Here is a 19,136-nt window from a genome sequence, read left to right on the forward strand (position 1 = left end):
CAAAATGCGCTGCGACACCGCATGTGTCCTTAAAGCATGCTGTGTGGTGGGAAGGAAGACATTCAGAAGAGGAAGTTGTGGGTCTGATATTTGTATTTTGTTAAGAATCCTGATAGCCATCAGTTACTGGACATAGCCTGTTTGCCAGGAGCTCTGCCAGCCACCTGATGTGCTGTGCGGTTCACTCCATGCAGCGGTTCAAAGCTAGGTACTTCTGACTTCCAGCTGATAGGTGAGGCACCTAAGCTCAAAGATGACAAGCAGCCGGTCCTGGGCTGCTCCGTGGGGAACGAAAGATAGTATAGTGTTAGCCTTAATGATTCCAGGTGACAAGGACCAGGAGCCTCTGGATAACCCCTGGAGTTCTACTGCATAACAAAAAGTCTACTGGGGAGACCTTCAGCGTTTAGATCACAAGTTTATCATCACTGGTCACCTTCCTGGGAACCAGAAGCAGAGCTCACTTGGTGCCCCTCCCCCCAGGGCCTGCCAGAGTATCCCTGTGGGTACCTCTTTTTTTTTTTTTTTTTTTTTTTTTTTGTAGGGAGAGGAGTTTTTGAGACAAGGTTATGCCATGTTCTCCAGGCTGGCTTCCAGTCCTCCTGAGTGCTGGAATTATAGGCATTCCTCATGTTACAACAACATGACCATCTAAGCTTGGTTTCCTGGTGCCTTCCCCTCCAAGCATGGCACAGAACAGAGGGCATTTATCATTGTAGAAGACGAACTATTTGGGTGGTCTAGAATGACGGTGTGTGAGAGGGTCGGGGTCCAGCTTTCACCAAGGGCTAGCCTTGTTAATCTCAAGGTGTGCACCTCAAGCCACTTAGAAGCGACTGAGTGGAATGTTCTGAGAATAGACATGAAACAGGGAACCAAGACGCCTGGCCATTCATTTACCAGTGTGTTATTAACTGTGTTAGTGTGGTCAAAAAACATCTATTCTCTTTGTCTCAATTTTTTTTTTCTCTGTAAAATGAAGACTTTTCACAGGAAGACTTTGGTGATTGCTCCCAGTGTTTTATGACTTGTGCTCAAGGTGTGGCTTCTCTTTATCTTCCTCAAAGGTTTGACTCTCAGACCTGCTCAAAGGTAGCATGAGCTTTGAGAGGGAGGAGGCTTTGGTTTCCTATCACCGGAAGCATCCAGCCGTTGGCATAGCAACAGGTTACCTACAGAGTTCCCTCTGTAGAGCCACACAATCACCAAACTACAAAACAACACCAAAAACCACCAAAAAACAAAAAAATCAGAGCGATCGCACAGTGTCTCAAGAAAGCTTACAGTTTTGTGTTAGGTTGCATTCATGGCTATCCATGGCTGTCCTCTGGTGCAGAGTGGACAGGCCTGGAGTTCTAACCCAAGCTAAACGGTCATTCTGTGGGGATGGTGTGGAGGACACTTGAGAACCAGCTGGGCATTTGGATCAGACATGGAAGATATACACTAAAGTTTACCCGAGACATTATGTACAAGGCCTTTGAAGCCAGCCATGACCTCCTCAAGGACCACAGACTCCCAGACCAGAGCTTCTCAACTCTAGTCAAGCATCCCAGCCACTAGGGATGCTTACAACATCCTTACTCCTGAGCCCCACCCTAACGGAGTCTGATTCACGGATGGGGCTCTGACGTATGCCTTTTACGGAGCCTCAGATACTTCTCATGTTTGTCTAGGACTGAAAATAATTGTTGCAGGCCAAAGAACCTTAAGGAAACTTTTAGTGACACCTTGAGTAAGTGATCTCTTGGTACCACTTCAGCTCTAAAATTCTGTGGTGCTAACCCAGCGCTTCAAAAGCATCTGAAGAGGATTGGGTGTTGGGCACAGTGATGGAGCATTTGACTAGCATGGGCATGGTCCTGGAATAGGATCCTCAGCATCAAAAAGCTGAAACTAAAGATAATGTCATTTGGAGAGAGCAAGCCAATTCATCCTTTCAGTGCTAGGTAGCTTTTGAAAATTAGTCTTTAGATAGCTATAACATTCCCAGAAATAAGAGTGGGACACACCTAAGCTCCAAACTGGTAAATTGTACACTATTAAGTAAGTACAACAGGAGATCCTGTTCTTCACCCAGAATAGAGCAAGGAGGAAGAGTGGGGATTCAAGCCAAGTCTTCCTAAGTCTGAACCCATCCTACATCCTTGTTTCTACTGCAAGAAAGAGATCGGAAACTGTAAGTAGCACTGCTGATAGACAGGTACACAGTGAGGGCATTGCTCAGTGGGCAGAGGCTTGCCCAGCATGCTTGAAGCTCAGGGTTCGACCCTAGGGTCAGAGGAAACTGGTAAACTCGGCAGGATGAAGAAGCAGGAGGATCAAGTTCAAGGTCATCCTGAGCTATAGTGAGGCCAGCCTAGGCAAGATGAGACCCTGTCAATAATAATAATAATAATAATAATAATAATAATAGCAATAACAGTAACAATAACGATAATAATATAGGTACAGTTTAAAAAAAACACATCATTGGTTAGGAAAGATTTGAAGAAACCACACCAAACCACTTACAAGAAATTCCACTGGGGGCTGGAGAGATGGTGTGGCAGTTAAGAACACTTGTTGCTCTTGCAGAGGACCCAGGTTCAGTTCTTAGCACCCACATGGTGTAACTCCAGCTGCAGGGGATATGATGCCTCTTCAGATCTCTTCTGGCACCAGACTGGAGCATCTCCCAGGTACCAGGTCCACACTTGATGCACAGACATACATGCAGACAAAATACTTATACATATAAAATAAAACTTTAAAAAAAAATCTACAAATTTCTCATTAAAAAAATGGCTCTGCTAATTCAGAATCCATGTACTGATGAATAAATTACACATTCCAACTCCAGACTTCTGATAACTGTAATGGATTGTTAGTGAAAATAACAGTTAAGAGACACCACTCCTATATAGTGCTCCTATTATATCTGCCTTCACAAGTGGCTTGGACAAACAGAGCGAAATGAGATGCAACGTGCTTTGAACATACCTTATAAAGCTCTACTGTACAGGAGCAGAGCTGAATGGCAACAAATATCCCACCCTTTCCCCTACACCACACACACACACACACACACACACACACACACACACACACACACACGCCCCTCCCCGCTGGCATCACAGGAACATTGGAAATGTGTGTCTTTCTTCATTTAAAGCATCCCACAGATGTCTAGATGGCTGTATTGAAGCTGTCCGTAGCCCATAGTTCTGGGTCCGAGGCTCTGCATGTGTCTGTGGGGCATCCCAAGCTTAGACAAAACCGAGGGATGAGGGCAATGCTTGTGTGCATACTGGTAGCCAGGAGGACAGAAAACAGAGAGGGCCTGGAGGTCAGTCCCAGGTCAGGTTTTCTTTTCTTTATTTTTGAGAATTTTATACATGTGCACAATAAAATACGATCACACCTACGCCCATTTCCACCTCTCTAATACACCCATTTCTCCCAATCCCCGTCCCTACTTCATGGAGTTTTAAATAACTTCCTGAGTTAGTTTTGTCCATTTGTTCACGGGTGTGGAGCCACCCACTGAAGCATGGGAAGTCTATCAGAGGCCGCACCCTCAAAAAAGAAGGGTCCGTAACCCCCAGCAGCTACTCACTACTAACAGATCTTCAGCAAGAGGTGCGGCCTGGAGGCCTCTTACTCCATCTATGCCGCAATTTTGCCTGGCTTCATCTTGTACAGGTAATCATAGCTGTTATGTACCCATGATTGCATTAACCGTATCGCATGTCCAGAAGACAGCACCCCTCAAAACTCTTCCTCAGAGTTCAGTTCTTACACTCTTTCTGCCTCTCTGATGTCCCCCAAGCCTTGGGGTCGGTGGGGTTAATATAGAGGGGTCATTGAGGGCGGAACACTGAGTCTCTTTCTCAGCACTTTGACCAGCTACATCTCTCTCTCTATCGACAGCTGTCCACTGCAGAGAGGCGCTTCTCTCCCAAGGTCGAGGGACTACAGGTAAAATCAGAACTGGAAGGGACGGGCTAAGGCCAAAGGAAGCAGGGTATGCTATGGAAGCCTACTCTCTCAAAATCAACTTAAAAAGGAAAGTGGAAGGATCGTAGGACACATGTGAAATGGAAGAGGAAGGGGAAACAATTTTAAGGATTAAGTAGGGGTGGGAGCCAGGGAATGGGGGAGAGGAAAGGGTAGTATTGGGTTAGGGAAAGCCAAAGATCTATTAAAAAAGCTTTACTGGTAAGCTAATTTCAAAATACAACTCAATAAAAAAGAATTTTAACAGAATTTTACCCTGTATAGCTGGACAGTTGCTCCCAGAAGACAGGTTATTAAATGAATATCACCGTTCAAGGCAGGCCCCTGAGCTATGACAATAACCATTGTCCTTGGCTGTCCACCGCCGTCACTACATGGTATGACTCTGTTGCTGAAGACATCACGCACTTTGGCTGGAGAACGTAGAGAAATGAACCTCAGACTTACTGGGGAAGCTTCTTTCCCGTTGGCCAGCTTTCGTAGTGCTGGAGGTTTCTATGCAAGCTGCTGGGGGAAAGATGACGTCAGTGGTCTGACTCAGCACTGTACCCTGATTGCTGCGGTCCTGACCTGACGGGCAAGATGTACTGCTGGTGCAGTAGTGGCATGGGAGTAACCAGAGTAACCAACCACTCTGATTTGCCATGAGGCCCGCTCCACAGGAAAGAATTTCAAGTCTGGTACTGTAATCCTAGTCAAAAGCTCATGGCTTGGGCAGTCATAGGCTCTAAGGCAGAACTTGCTATTATTTTGGTAATGATCATGCGATCTCATTGCCTTCAAAATATTTACGTTTATACCCCAGGGTCAGATTTTTAACCCTTCTGTGTGGAGGCAAATTTAGTCTCACTTCAGGAATTACCAGGAAAGTACATTCTACTCTCTCCCTGGTAATATCTTATCCTGAGTTCCTTAAGTTGATATTAGAAGTGACCGATTTTGTGCCTAATCTTCAAATGCTGGTCATTTGTTTTATTTGCCTTTTGTTGGATATTTACAGGCAGTCTTCTTGCAGTGACGAAAATAACTCTATCAAGCCAGATAAGAATAAACTCTTCTGAAAAAAAAAAAAATAGAAGCAGGCAGACAGGAAGGAAGTCCTTGAAATAGAAGTTCGTTTCCAAATTGGTTACTTGGCTACTGAACACAGGTTCCTTAGTAATGAAAGATTCTATTGGGAAATAGTCAAGCTCAAAAGCCTCCCTGAGCCTAAGGTTTCTAAGCCTGATAAAGGCTCATCAATCCCTTTAAAGAAGTTTCTGTAGGAAAAAACATCTTCTGGAACACATGAGATTTTCGTCACACTGTGCATAGATGTCTGCTTTAAGTGATCCGTTTGTGCATAGTTGCTGTGAATCTGGGTCTTACCAGTGTGCTCTCTTTGACCAGAGTGAGTGGAGTGACCAGGACAAGGCCAGAGAACAGGATGTGGCCAGCAGTCTACCTGGTGACGACTATAGCAGTTATTGAGTGAGGCTGTGCACAGACACCCAGCACAAACAACCTAAGGAGAGGGAATATTTACTCTGAGCCATAGTTTCAGAGGACTTGGGCCATGGTGACTTTGTCCAAACCTCACAGTGGTGAGAGCATATGACAGAGGACATGTCTCACCTTGTGGTAGACAGGAAGCAGAGATAAGGAAGGTCCCGGAAGAGGTTAGGACCAATCTAGCTCCCCAGGGTATCCTCCCAGTGACGTCCCACTTCATGATTGCCATCTAATAATGCCTTAATGTTATGAATCCACCAAGGATAAGTACACTCACGAGGTTGGTGCCCTCATGTGTGACTGTCTCTGAAAACACCATCAGACACACTCACAGACATGCTTTAGGCTATCTTTGTCCAATCATGTTGTCAACCAAGACTTTCCATCACACTGCTCTGAAGGATCACACCATTTATGCTCTCAAGGAAACTATCTATCTTCAGGACAGGTAGCCATGGAGCTAAGGCTTTCTGCATGATTTACTCAGGACGTCTGTGAGAAAGAGTCCCCATCCTCACTTGAACATCGGATGTTGGGATACCTCCTTTTACACCCTCTACCAGCTGCATGCCACCAGGAAGCTGAGAAATGTGGCATCTATAAGATTCTGCAGTCTAGCTAGGTCGGGCAGTCATATAGGAGCAATTATAGCTGCTGCATGAGGGAAGCCTTCAATGGAACATTTATTTAAATCAATCTTGGGGATCAGGTAAGTCTCACATCAGTTCTGAGAGGTTTGTCTTGGTTCAGAATGGTACTTGCAAGATTTGATGACATACCAGCCTCGAGACCCTTAAAAGACCCAGCCCAGGTCAAGTTTCTCTAGATTCTGGTGTGTGTGTGTGTGTGTGTGTGTGTGTGTGTGTGTGTGTGTGTGTGTGTAGTATGTACGGATGCACATGTGCATTACAGTGTGCACACATGTAGAGGCTAGAGGTTAACACTGAGTCCTTCATCTTTGTATTCCACCTTATTCTTTTTGAGACAAAATCTTTCACTGAATCCAGAGCTCACTGATTGGCTAGACTAGCTGGCTCAAAAGCTTTTCTTATGCCTGGACATATAACAGTGGGAAGACTCTCTTAAATATCTTTAACCATCTATAAATCTTGAATACCTTTCTTTTCAGATATTCCGGGTGCTAGTAAAAAGGACGCTGTGTTCACCAATTAAAATCCATTTCTGCAATTCAGAATGCTAATTAGTAAAGCATTAGATTGCTGAGAGCTGCTGGTAGCAATGGCTTTACCAGAGGCCACGGGAGTATACAGCAGGTGACAACTAGTGTTCAACAGGTCAACCCACCAGATGAATAACTCTCTGTTGGGGAACATCCCCACCTAGGCAAAGTCCGTGGGGTCACTGGCTGTGGAAACTGATTGTTTTCTGTCTGTAACTTTCTCATGTGCCACCACTCACCTCCCCAAAAGAACAGCCGTGGGGTTCTTTCCCCAGCCCATCCGTGTGTGGTTCACATCTTTGGGCACACTTACAGCTGTGGGTGATCAGGAAGATGATTTCTGTTTAAGCTGTGTAATTCTGATGGATAGAAAGAAGACACACTAGAATATTTTTCTTAATTGTCACAGGAAAATATCAGTATTCTCAGTCTCAAAGACAGCTAATTTTAGACTTCAGAACAAATTCAAAAGAGGCTAAGCTGCCCCTGCAGAAAATACACAAAGACCAGTTCCCAGGTGTTTATTGTTAAAGCAAGGTCAGGCTGTTTACATTGAGACATAACCCCCTCCAGTGATTGACTGCACCATCCCTGCCACTCAAGATTCTGCTAACTGTTACTGTTAGTGTTTAGTCCTGAACTTCAATGTCATTTTCTGTCTGGGAACCCTAACCAGCTCAGGCTACCTACTTGGCCAAGTGTTTCTCGCTGGCCAGTCAATGTGACCCTCCTAGCCTGAGAGAAACCGTGTGGTTCCTTATGTGTATCAGTTTGGCTCTGTCTCTGATTGTTTACTAAAGAAATGCCTTGTGACCCTGAAAGTGTAACTCATAATTGTGCTGAGTTTGGCTGTGGGGTGGGGGGTGGGGGCTGTGAAAAGCTATGGAAAGAACTGCTGTGAAAAGAGCTGTGCAGAGGGTGTGTGTGTGTGTGTGTGTGTGTGTGTGTGTGTGTGTGTGTGCTGAGTGAGGGATGTGAAGGAACTGTGTACAGAGCAGTGAGTAGTGAGTGAGTGAGTGAGTGTGTGTGTGTGTGTGTGTGTGTGTGTGTGTGCTGAGGAAGAGATGTGAAGAAACTGTGTACAGAGCAGTGAGTAGTGAGTGTGTGTGTGTGTGTGTGTGTGTGTGTGTGTGTGTGTGTGTGTGTGTTGAGTGAGGGATGTAGCAGAATGAGCAGAGAGAAAAGAGTGAGAGATAAAAGAAGTATGAGAGTAAGGTGAAAATGATGAGTGAGTAAAGAGTGAATAAATGATGGACTATGTGGAGGAATGTTAACAGAGTAGAGAGAAGAAATGTAATAGAAGAGAGCTATGGAGTTATATAAAAACGATGTAACTGTGCCAGAGAGGCATATGGCTGTGTGGAGAATTTACGTGGCGACAAAGAGATTTTTTTTCTGAGAGGATTTTTTAAAGATGAAGTAAAAGAGTAAGTTACCATCAGAAAACATGAATGTTTCCTTATTTACCCCTAAGACAGATAGAAACGTATTTCTAAATACCCTCAGGTAAAAAAGTTTCCCAAAGCCCTTGCTACTCTGAGGTCTTCTGTTCACAGCCCTGGAGCGGTTCTCAGGAGCTGGCCTCCCTGTGGACTGTGATATCAGGTGTTAATGGAGGCAGAGATAATAGAATTGCTTATTATGGCTGCCTCTGGAGCATGGCCTTCCTAATGAGGATGCCCTGCTGACCTGGACCATACATATTTGATTGGATTAACTTAATTGTAACTCAATCTAAGAAGCATACATAATATCATACTATGCATGTAAGAATGTTCTAAAAATAACTGAAATCGAAATACTAAATGCTGACCATAAATGAGTAATAATGAAAAGATAGGGCAAAGGCAGTGCTGTTGGATATAGTTTGAGATGGATCTCTGTGGTAGATTGAATGTAATTGGCCCCCATAATTTCACAGGGAGTGACACTATTAGGAGGTGTGGCTTTGTTGGAGTTCATACGGTTTTGTTGGAGGAAGTGTGTCACCGTGGGGGCAGGCTTTGAGGTTTCCTATGCTCAGGATACCACCCAGTGTCTCAGTCAACTTCCTGTGGCCTGCAAGCTGTAGGACTCTCAGCTACTTCTCCAGTACCATGTCTGTCTGCACACACCGTCCATGCTCCCCGCCATGATAATGGCCCGAACCTCTGAAACTGTAAGCCGATGCCTCAGTTAAATGTTTTCCCTTATAAGAGTTACTGTGGTCATGGTGTCTCTTCACAGCAATATAAACTCTAAGGAGGACAATTTCTAAGGGATAAGGTTAGAAGATCGGTTCTCAGCGTGGCGATGATGGAAAGCTGGACCTTTGGGAAGTAGGGCTCAATGGACATCCTTTAGATTCCTGGGGAAGCTGTCCTAAGAAGGGATTAAGGCACCTCTCATGAGACTCTTGAGCTCTCACAGGAATGAGTGGTTAAGGTATGAGCCTAAGCCCTGAGTTGTTCTCTGGCTTCCTGTTTTGAGAAGTAATTCCTTCCTCACATGCTCCCACTACTGGGGACACCATTGTCCTTGAGGTCCTCAGCAGAACTGAGCCAGTGCTGGAGCTTACCTTGAGATCTCCAGAACTGTGAACACCTTTTCCTCACAGAATGTGCCAGCCTCTGGTATTCTGTGGTAGTCAAAGAAAACTGAACTGGTACCGATGTAAGAAACCAGAGTGCTTTAAATCTAAAAAAAAACGGTTAAGCTTCAAATCCTCCTGGGAGGTCGACTAATCAAGGCTAGCGTGAGCCCTTAGCTCGACAACAAGGAAGCCGCTGTGACTTTGATGCAATGACTCCATAAAGTGGTGGCAGGAGGAGTCTTGCTGTGTGATATGGAGGAGTGGTGACAGTCGTAGGTACAGAAGATAGTCATCTCCCTGAAGGGGTGGAGAAGAAAGATGTGGAGCGTAAGCCAGAGAGGTTTGAAACCCCTTGTTTCTGCTGTGTTTCTGTGATGGAGACACTGTAGACATCATCAGATGTGAGAAGTCACCATATGGAGAAAAACAGAGGTAGGAGATGGCGAACCATCTGACTTCAGCCCCGAGGGGGCCAGGTGGAAAAGACAGTGGTCCCTGAGAGGACGACACTATTTCCATGGCAACAGAAAGGACAAAATCATTGTCAGTTGGCTTTGGTATCCTTAGATTTAGGTTTAGGTGTAAGCTGGTATGTATATTGTATATATAAAAAAGATCTGCTCAGATGCTTAGTTTGATCAGTTAGTGTTTAGTTTTATTAAGACTGCAATTTTAAACACTCAACTCTTCCTTGGTTCATCTCACAAATCATAATTCTGTATACAGGTCCAGCAAAACCGAGCAGTCACTTTCCAAGGAGGTTCGATTAATGTTTGCTCCTTCCCACCCCCCACCCCCCGTCCCCAAGTTGAATACATGCAAATATTTTAAATAGCAAAAATGTGATACATTCTATTTCCTTGTTAAGTACCTCATTTATCTATAGAATACAAAACCTTGCTGAGTACTTAATGGTTATAAAGCTATTAAATTTATAAAGTAGGCTTAAAGAACTAAATGTTAATGTAGTATTCCTAAATGTGGGACAATTTCAACCTGAAGTCTCTAATGTGATAATTCAGCTATTCATTGTAAATTGGTTTTCAAACCTTGTCACCCTGTTAAGGTCCATAAATATTAGTAGGACAGAAAAGGTCAAATGTGCACCAAAAAACATTAATAACATGGCTTTGGTGCCTTGGCCTTTTGACACTTAATTTTTAAATCTTCCCAGAGTTGAATTACATTTACTTATCAGGGAAGAAAATGACTTGGAACTAACTGAGGCCATTGTGGGCCAGACCTTCTGACAGGGCTGTGGTACCCAGAGAGCTTGCAACCTCCCTGCCACACTGAGGCTCTTCTTAGAGTATCTATGCCATGAGTTACAGAACTCGGGGAAGGCTTGGTCTCCTGGGTCCAATGGACGACATCTCTGGTACAAGATATACACAGTACCTGATTCCTCATCTGCCTTGGGGATGGGACATCCTGGTTGGTCTTTTACACTTAACATAGGAGTGTATATTTTCCATCTAAATGTGGATGGTCTTTGTATTTGATGGACTTCTCAGATTTTTTTTTCTAAAATTTATTTATTTATTTTATGTATATTAGTGCTCTATCTGCATGTATGCCCTTATGCCAGAAGAGGGCATCAGATCTCACTATAGAGGGTTGTGAGCCTCCATGTGGCTGCTGGGAATTGAACTCAGGACCTCTGGAAGAGCAACCAGTGCTCTTAACCATTGAGCCATCTCTCCAGGCTATGAGATTTTTTACTTTGTCTATGTATAGTTTTGAATACGTTCACCTAAAATAAATAATAGTTCATTGTTTTCCTAGAAATCGAACCCAGGGTTTCACACAAGCTAGGCGAATGCTTTGTGACTGAGCCACATTTGCAGCCAGAGTAAATGATGTCGTCACTTTGTTGGTGGTAATGATGGTGTTAGGGATGGAACTTGGGGCCTTACTCTGCCACTAAGCCACAGCTCCAACCTAAAAAGTACTTTTTTTAAAAAATGTTAAGTGGGATGCTAGGTATTTAAATGCCTTTTCTAATTAAGGAACTTTGAGATCCTTGGAATCTTGCATTGTTAAATATTCTTAGGACCACACAATGGTTGCTGTTGTTCAAAGGACCAACTAGGTTTTATTTTTTATTTATTTTATGTATATGGGTGGGTTTTTTTTTCTACATACATGTCTGTGTATCACCTGCATGCCTGGTGCCCACAGATTTCAGAAGAGGGTGTTGGATCCTCTGGGACTGAGTTATAGATGGTTATGAGTCACCATGTGAGTGCTGGCAATTAATTCCAGGTCCTCTGAAAGAGCAACCAGTGCTCTTTACCACTGAGCTATCTCTCCAGCCCTTCTAATGAGGTTTTAGATGTCCTTGATAAATCCAAGCCTGATTTGCTCCTACTAGACAAGGTCATTTTTCTGAATCTGTGAGAAGGAAAAAAAAGTGTAGAGAATTCTCATAGGATGATTTCTGCTTTCTGAGTTAGGCCATGATGGCCTCTGTTAAAGGAGGTGGAGATACATGGGTGAAGGGTGAGAAGAAAGCTTTATGGCAATATTTAACCATGTGAGATACGAGTTGACCCACTCTGCTTATCTTATTTTTACTTGAGTATGGATGTGTGTGTTTGCACATGCCCACATGCCATAGCACACATGGAGAGGTCAGAGAACTTTGTGGGGAAGGCTCTTTCCTTCTGTCCACATGTTGGTTCCAGGACTTGAACTCAGGTCACCAGGCCTGCATCTCATCTGAATGATCTCACTGAACCATCTCATCAGTCCTATGCTGCAATTTCATAGGCTTCTAAGTGTGTGGCATAATGGCCAGTTAGTGGAGACAATATTCATGATGACATATGTAATTCATGGTTAATATTTAGTTTATATTTTTTGTTCTGTGTGCACAGCTAGCCAGTTGAGGATTTTTCTATCGATTATAAACATCCCTTGTAACTCGTCAAGAAGCCCCGGCTCAATGTCAAGGACTCTAATGAAGCAGTTGAAGTGTCACTTATTACATGGCAATAATAATTTTGTTTGCTGGCCAATTACCAGCAGTCAGGGCACATTAAATACTGTAGACTTGAGTCAGCCGCTGTCACCCTACGTGTATTGTTCTTCCTAATCACGGGCAGTGGTTGGCCATATGAAAGAATGATGTTAGTCATCAGCTTACATCTGTCTTCCTGATGGCACAAGATTGCCCCTGGATTCCACTGCCAAATCAGGTGAGCAATGTAGGCACCACAAACGAGTTCGGACAGTCACGAGTCATGGGTGTTCTGCTCATGTTAACAGACCTCTCTCTGTTTCCAGACAGAAGGAAAAACTGACAGCCAGCTTGCAAATCTCTCTCCTTCACAGTCTTAAAGCTGGTGTTTCGTGTTGTTACTACCTCACATCCAGGGGGTGTTTATATGACTGGGACTCCACTCACAACTTTATATGACATAATTCTTTTGGTCTTCACAAAGCCTGTGAGGTTATTGGTTCTGAGATATATATGATATATGATATGTGTGTGTGTGTACATACATGTGCATATATATTCATTGAGTATACGCCATGTACAGTTTCATAAAAGTCTACGGTAGAATTGAGTATATTCTCCTACTTCCCATTTTGGGCTCTCCTCTGCCGTGTCTTGCATTTTGTAATGAATGAATGAGCATATAGAAGAACTTTAGCAACTCATTGCCCAGAATGGCAGAACCTCAATTCAAGCCCAAGCAATTTAATTCTGTGACCTTTTCTATTGCTCACATCTCCCTGCTGAATGGATGATGTTTGGTATTTACTGGGCACATCAGTTAGGAATGCATCGAGACACAAATAATTAAAATCCAACACATAGGGATTTACAGAACAGCGATGTATCTTTCTCCCGTAAAACAAAAGATGGAGACAAGCAGCTCCTGGCACTGGCCTAGTGCTCTGTCAGCATCAGGACCAGGGATGCTGTTTCCTTGACCTCTCCTTGAAGCAGCAAAAGCAACTGCTTCACTGTCAAAGCATCATTTCCACATTCAGGGCAGGAGAAAGAGTTGGCAACAGCTATCACTGAAAATTTATCACAAAAGCCAAAGCTTCCCCGGTTATACGTGTCTTTGGGCAACACTGGTCATGATAACACCAATCTACGGATTATATAGGCCTCCTCCTCTCCCTCCCTCCTATGAAAAAAAAGCTCTAATACTTTGCATGGTTGGCTCCCAATGTATTTCTTCTTCCTGTGCTTTCTATGGTCCATTTGTAGACAGTAAGAGAAAGCTGTGCTTCCGATAACTGCGTCAGGACTCACTGGATATGATTAACAGAATCTATTGCAGACCTAAGCGAGAAAATGGAAGAATAACAGTCAGTTATTCAACAAATATCATTAAGCACTCTTCTCGACCCTAGGGATGGATTCGTGACCAGAACAAGAAAGAAAGGGAAGGAGACAGTGAAAAGGGATCAAGAGGCAGGGAGGGAAGCAAAACTGAGGGAATCTTCTAGAACACAAAGATGGGCATGCAGCCGGTCCCAAGACGAGGAACCACAGATCTGAGATCCTTCAGCAGATCTATGCCACGGCCTGGGTGCATGTCCATGGCGCATACCTTGCTTTCCCTTTGCCAGCTCGGCAAACGGAATAGGGTGCCCACGTTGCTTGAAATTTCACACTCTGTTGAAACAACTCACACCGGTCCACAGTCTCCAGTCTGTAGTTCGGAAACCAGGGAGACGGAATGTGGCTGCACAGGCCAGGGACAGTTTCACCCCTGCAGGTGGGGGCTGGAGTGACAGGGTCACTGGAGGTCATTGGAGTGAAGTCAACAGCTTGAATACAAATATCCCACTGAGTCAATGCTGGACACCTCCAGCCACCAACCACACTACCGTTCCCTCCCACACCCCACGAGTCTGGAAGTTAACCGTCTTGTAAGGCACACTTATTTAGCTCTGTCAGAATGGGCTAAATCAGGGTCTTAAACGTTTTTGACGTTTTTGAACGTTTTTGAATCACTTTTGTGTTCTAATGTGTTCCATTTCCCTGCCCCCGACTCCACTCCCCTAATCTCTCTCCTCACCCCTGCCAGCCCTTGTCCCTGTCTTTCATGGAATGGCAGGAGCACAGCTCCCTTCTCACACTGGGCCAAGTCCACAGGAGCCAACACCTCCATTTCTCAGTTTGGTTCCAAAGTACATGCCGCAATGTGGGTCATGATACTCCTTTATGACCCATATAAACTGTAAGCCCGGGAGATACGGTTAACTTAGTGGTTTTTGTTCCCGAATCTTCTCTGCATCTCCGAATGAATGTGTTTCCATTCAGAGGCAAGCATCTGACCTGCTGCTAATTTGTTCTGCAGGCTGTGGACTCCACACCCCGGGCAGGAGGATGGGCAGGCTGGGGATCCTGGGGAAAGTCTTTGCTCTCATCCGCGTCAGCCACAGTAGGTAAGTGTCGGGTGTTGTAACAGAAGAGAGTTCAGAAGCTGGACGGGACAAGGGATGGTGGCTTTGTATGTATTGATGGAGTTTAACATTTGCCCGTGAGAATTCCATTTTCAGTGTCTCATGCTCTAAGAGCATCACGTACATTAATATGTTTGTTCCTTACAGTGACTGTGTGAGGAGATATTCTTACTCTCTCCATTTTACAGATAAAACACTGAACCACTAAGAGGCTAGGACATTGTTCAAGTCAGGATTGTTTGGGGTGGGATTTGGAAACCACATAATGTGGTTTAAAACCACTATCTTATATTATCCCTTGAAGTATAGATTTAAGATACAGATTATATATGCATATGTATGCACATATTTATGCATATACATAGATATAGATACACACAGGGTTTTTTTGTTGTTGTTGTTTTTAAGATTGAGTCTTACTGTATAGTCTAAGGCTGACCTTGAACTTGTGATTCTCCTGTCTCAGCCTCCTGAGTGCTGGGATTACATGTGTGCACCACCACACCCAGCTCACTCTGTTCTTAAAGCGGTGTGTTTATCATCCAACTCTAATAGTTGTTGCTTGCTTGTTTTATGTCATTTTGGTGTTCTGTTGTTTGAGAGATGGACTTGCCATGACCTGAATGTGTTTAGCTGAACCACTCTCTTATTCTCTAAAAGAACTTGAAGTATCTTGATAAAAAGCATTCCATAGCAGAGCATTACAATAAAAATAGAACAAAACATACAGGTAGGAAACACATATTCATATCCCAGGGCTGATAACGCTACAGTAACTGAGTACTGACCTTAACCTTGAGAGCCCTGGCTTCTACTACATTGTTTATTTCTAATTGAATGATAAAATTAGCTTGTTTAAGTAAATCTATTCTCCTGGACTTACATTTTATTTGGTGCCTGTCCTGGGTCTTGCTCTGTAGCCCAGGCTGGCCTTGAACACCCAGAGATCCGCCTGGCTCTGCCTCCTGAGTGCTGAGATTAAAGGCGTGTGCTGCCACCACCAGGCTCTATATTTGTTTTTAAATAAAAAGAAAAAATAATGGCTAGTGTCTTTCCCAGCTCAGGTTTCTTGGTATACTCTTACATCCTAAATTCTTTTGTTTTTCCTCCTTTTCTTTAAATTGAATTTTTTTCATACAGTATATTCTGATCATAGTTTCCCCTTCCTCACCTCCTAGTTCCTTCCTACCCATCCAACTCTGTGCCTTCTTTCTCTCTCTCTTTAGAAAACAAACGGGCAAACAAAACAAACCAACCAGAATAAAACAAACAGAAAACAAAACAAAACAAAAAGCACAAGAAATACCCATGCACAGCCCATAAAAACATAAAATTGGTAACCGTAATAAATAAGCAAAAGACCATTAAGAGACAATCTCCAGTCTCCAAAATACCTTGAGTTCATTTTGTGTTGCCTGTCTACTGCTGACCATGGGGCCTCCCTTAAGTGTGGTTTGTATTCTCAGCAAGACTTCACTGGAGAAAACTACATTTCCTTTGTGAGCAGTTGACAATTGGAGATAGCTTCTAGGTTAGGGATGGGGCTTTGTGTCCACTTCCCCTCTCAGCCCTGGGGCCTCATCTTGCTTGGATCTGTGTAGGCCCTGTGTATGCTACCACAATCTCTGTGAGTCGTGTGTGTATCAGTCCTGGTGTATCTGGAAGGCACTGTTCCTTGGTGTCTTACACCCCCACTGGGCCTTAGGTTTTTCTGCCTCTTTTTCCACATAGCTCCCTGAGCCTTAAGTGGAGGAATTTGGTGAAGACATCCCATTTCCCCCTTTTTGTTTAAAATAAAAAACAAAGGTTTTAATTAACATAGAACAACTATACACAATAAGTACAATAACTACATACAAATACATACAGGCAATAATTACATTAACAATGTCTAGTCCGTTATCATCTGACAAATTCAAAGAAGATACTCCATTGTCTGTCCTATCCTGGTGAGTCCAAAGTGCTGTACCTATTTCACTTTCTCTCCTACTTGCATTACCAACCCCAAACTATCTTTTTTTTTAAATTTTTTTTGAAGATTTATTTATTATGTATACAGTGTTCTGTCTGCCAGAAGAGGGCACCAGATCTCATTACAGATAGTTGTGAGCTACCATGTGGTTGCTGGGAATTGAACTCAGGACTTCTGGAAGAACAGTCAGTATCCTTAACCGCTGAGCCATCTCTACAGCCCCCAAAACTATCTTTTGATGATTCCCAAACTTATACACTTTACACATCTTATGTGAGTGTCTTTTCTTAATTTCTTAAAAAGGAAAACTAACACTCTAAAGTCTTCAACTCCATCACAGACCTAAGAAGGATATAATACTATCTGAGTAAACAGGAAATGCAGAGCAAGCAACTTCCAAAACTATAGAAATGACAAAAGCAGCTGTCTACCTAGACCGTCACCCAAGTTTCCTCTGCACCGTTGGGGCATCTATCTTTGGCCTATAGGCCTAGATTATCTGACAGACTTTTCTGTGAAGCAGGAACTTTGAAGAACTGTCCCTCCTAGTCTTGGCAAAGTTCGGCTGTCTTTTTCTTTTGTGTCCTCCTTGTCCAGTTTATACAGCATACTGTCAGCAGTCGAGGCAAAGGCAGTTCTTGCCCAAATGGCTAACTTTGCCAATGAAAGCAAACTTCATGTGGAGGTTCTTCAACACCCATCATCCTTTTATGAAGTTGATTGGTGCTGCCAGGAACAGACGTGACTCACTGTCACGAAAAGCCCTATGTTAACAAAACATTTTAAATACCATGTTCTGTAGGTCTTTGAAGTGTTTGAAGACCGTCTAGCTATCTAAAATGTATCTCTATGATCTTAAAAACATACCTAACATAATTACAAGCTTGGTTGTTATAGATGACTGACTAGTACTAATATTACTCGTCACCACTTGTTGTCACTGCCCCAGTGACTATAGAGGAAATGTCATTGAATGCTATTCCTAGATTGCTCTCAAGGCATATTTTATAGACTTCTGGTCAGTACATAGTGTAGATCTGCAATGGCCTGTCATAGCAATGGCCTCTCATAGTGACCTTTGTGTCTCTGTGGCCAAAATACCTGAGGATAACTTAAAGGGAGGAACCACGCATTGGCTCAGGGTTTCAGAGGTCCACTCTGTGGTCACCTGCCTCAGTGTTTCTGCACCCAGTGTGAGGTTAAACACCATGGTGGCAGGAGCCAGTGACAGAGGACATTCTCCCCATCACCTCATAGAAGACAGGAGGCGGACAAAGGGGAATTCAGGAGGGAGACAGAACAGGACAGAGTTCCAAAGACACACTCCGTGAGACTTATTTCCTTGACATAGCCCCCTTTTATCACCTCCCAGCAATGATGTTATTTTGTGAATTCGTTCATGGTCTAATCCATCAATCTTCTCTGGGAAACACCACGAAAGACACATCCAAAGGCATCCACTATTTGTCTAGGTGTTTTCTTAATCCAGCAAAGTTGATAATCAGAATTAACCATCACAGAGCCCAAACAACAGCAACATATACTGTTTTTTTTCTGTCCTTGAATCTGTTTATGTGCTGTGTTTACATGGATTGATTTCTGTGGGTTGAACCATTTTGAGATCACTAATACCTTAAACATAGATAAATTTCTTCAAAGTCCTGACGTAAGAACTAAGTTAAACAGCATGAGAGGAGATGGTGTGAGGGGTCCCCAGGCTGGAATCGGAAAGCAGTGGTCGGGAGCTGGATTCCTAGAAGACGATGGAAAATCACAGCCGGAAGTGGAGGTTGGAGTGGAACCATCTGTGAACAGGGATTCTGTAAAGTTATGGATTCCACACTGCTCAGCCCATCAGGCTCCAACAGATGACTCCAAACCCGTGGTCACACAGACAGCCCTGGTTAATCTCAGTGGGACACGCCCACCCACACCAGCCCACCCACCCATACACACACACACACACACACACACACACACACACACACACACAGACGTGAATGGGTGAGAGAGATTTGTGGGGAAGGTGGAGGGTGGACAGGAATGGTAGGACATCGGAGGTGAGGTTAGTCAGTAAGTGTGCGAAGTGTACATATGTAAAATTGTAAAAAGTTGAAAGATTAAGAAATAGAAAAACTTTTTTTTTTTAAAGTTATGGGTTTCTGCCTGAGCTGCTGACTCAGTGTTGAGGGGTAACTTCCATGACATTCAGAGAGAATGTCAATCCCAGGGCTTTGTAGCACTAACAGTTTATCATCATGGGGCAACGAAACTTATTAGGAAGCAAGGCACTCACAGCCACAGAGAAGCTCTTGAAGGTTTATAAATTGCCTGCAGAAAGTCAAGAAAGAAAATAACCACATTCAACTGTGATTGATTTCCACTCAAAGCCTCATGTTACCCCCAGGGTAATTCAGTTACAGACAGGCAGCAAAACACAGTCCTTCACATAGGGCTGGCTACAGGACTAGAAACAAAGCAGAGCTCAC

At 43.6% G+C, this 19,136-nt stretch overlaps 1 protein-coding gene across 1 annotated transcript in view; it reads left to right on the top strand.

Annotated features, from left to right (window-relative positions):
- Positions 1 to 19,136, top strand: part of Fam114a1 (family with sequence similarity 114 member A1) — a 71,502-nt gene that overhangs the window by 10,909 nt on the left and 41,457 nt on the right. The window contains exon 3 of the mRNA XM_006974599.4: positions 14,570 to 14,657. Within this exon, the coding sequence (XP_006974661.1) occupies positions 14,570 to 14,657 (88 nt within the window). The remainder of the gene's footprint in view (positions 1 to 14,569; positions 14,658 to 19,136) is intronic.

The sequence above is a fragment of the Peromyscus maniculatus genome, chromosome 10 (genome assembly GCF_049852395.1).
Source record: "Peromyscus maniculatus bairdii isolate BWxNUB_F1_BW_parent chromosome 10, HU_Pman_BW_mat_3.1, whole genome shotgun sequence".
NCBI lineage: Eukaryota > Metazoa > Chordata > Mammalia > Rodentia > Cricetidae > Peromyscus > Peromyscus maniculatus.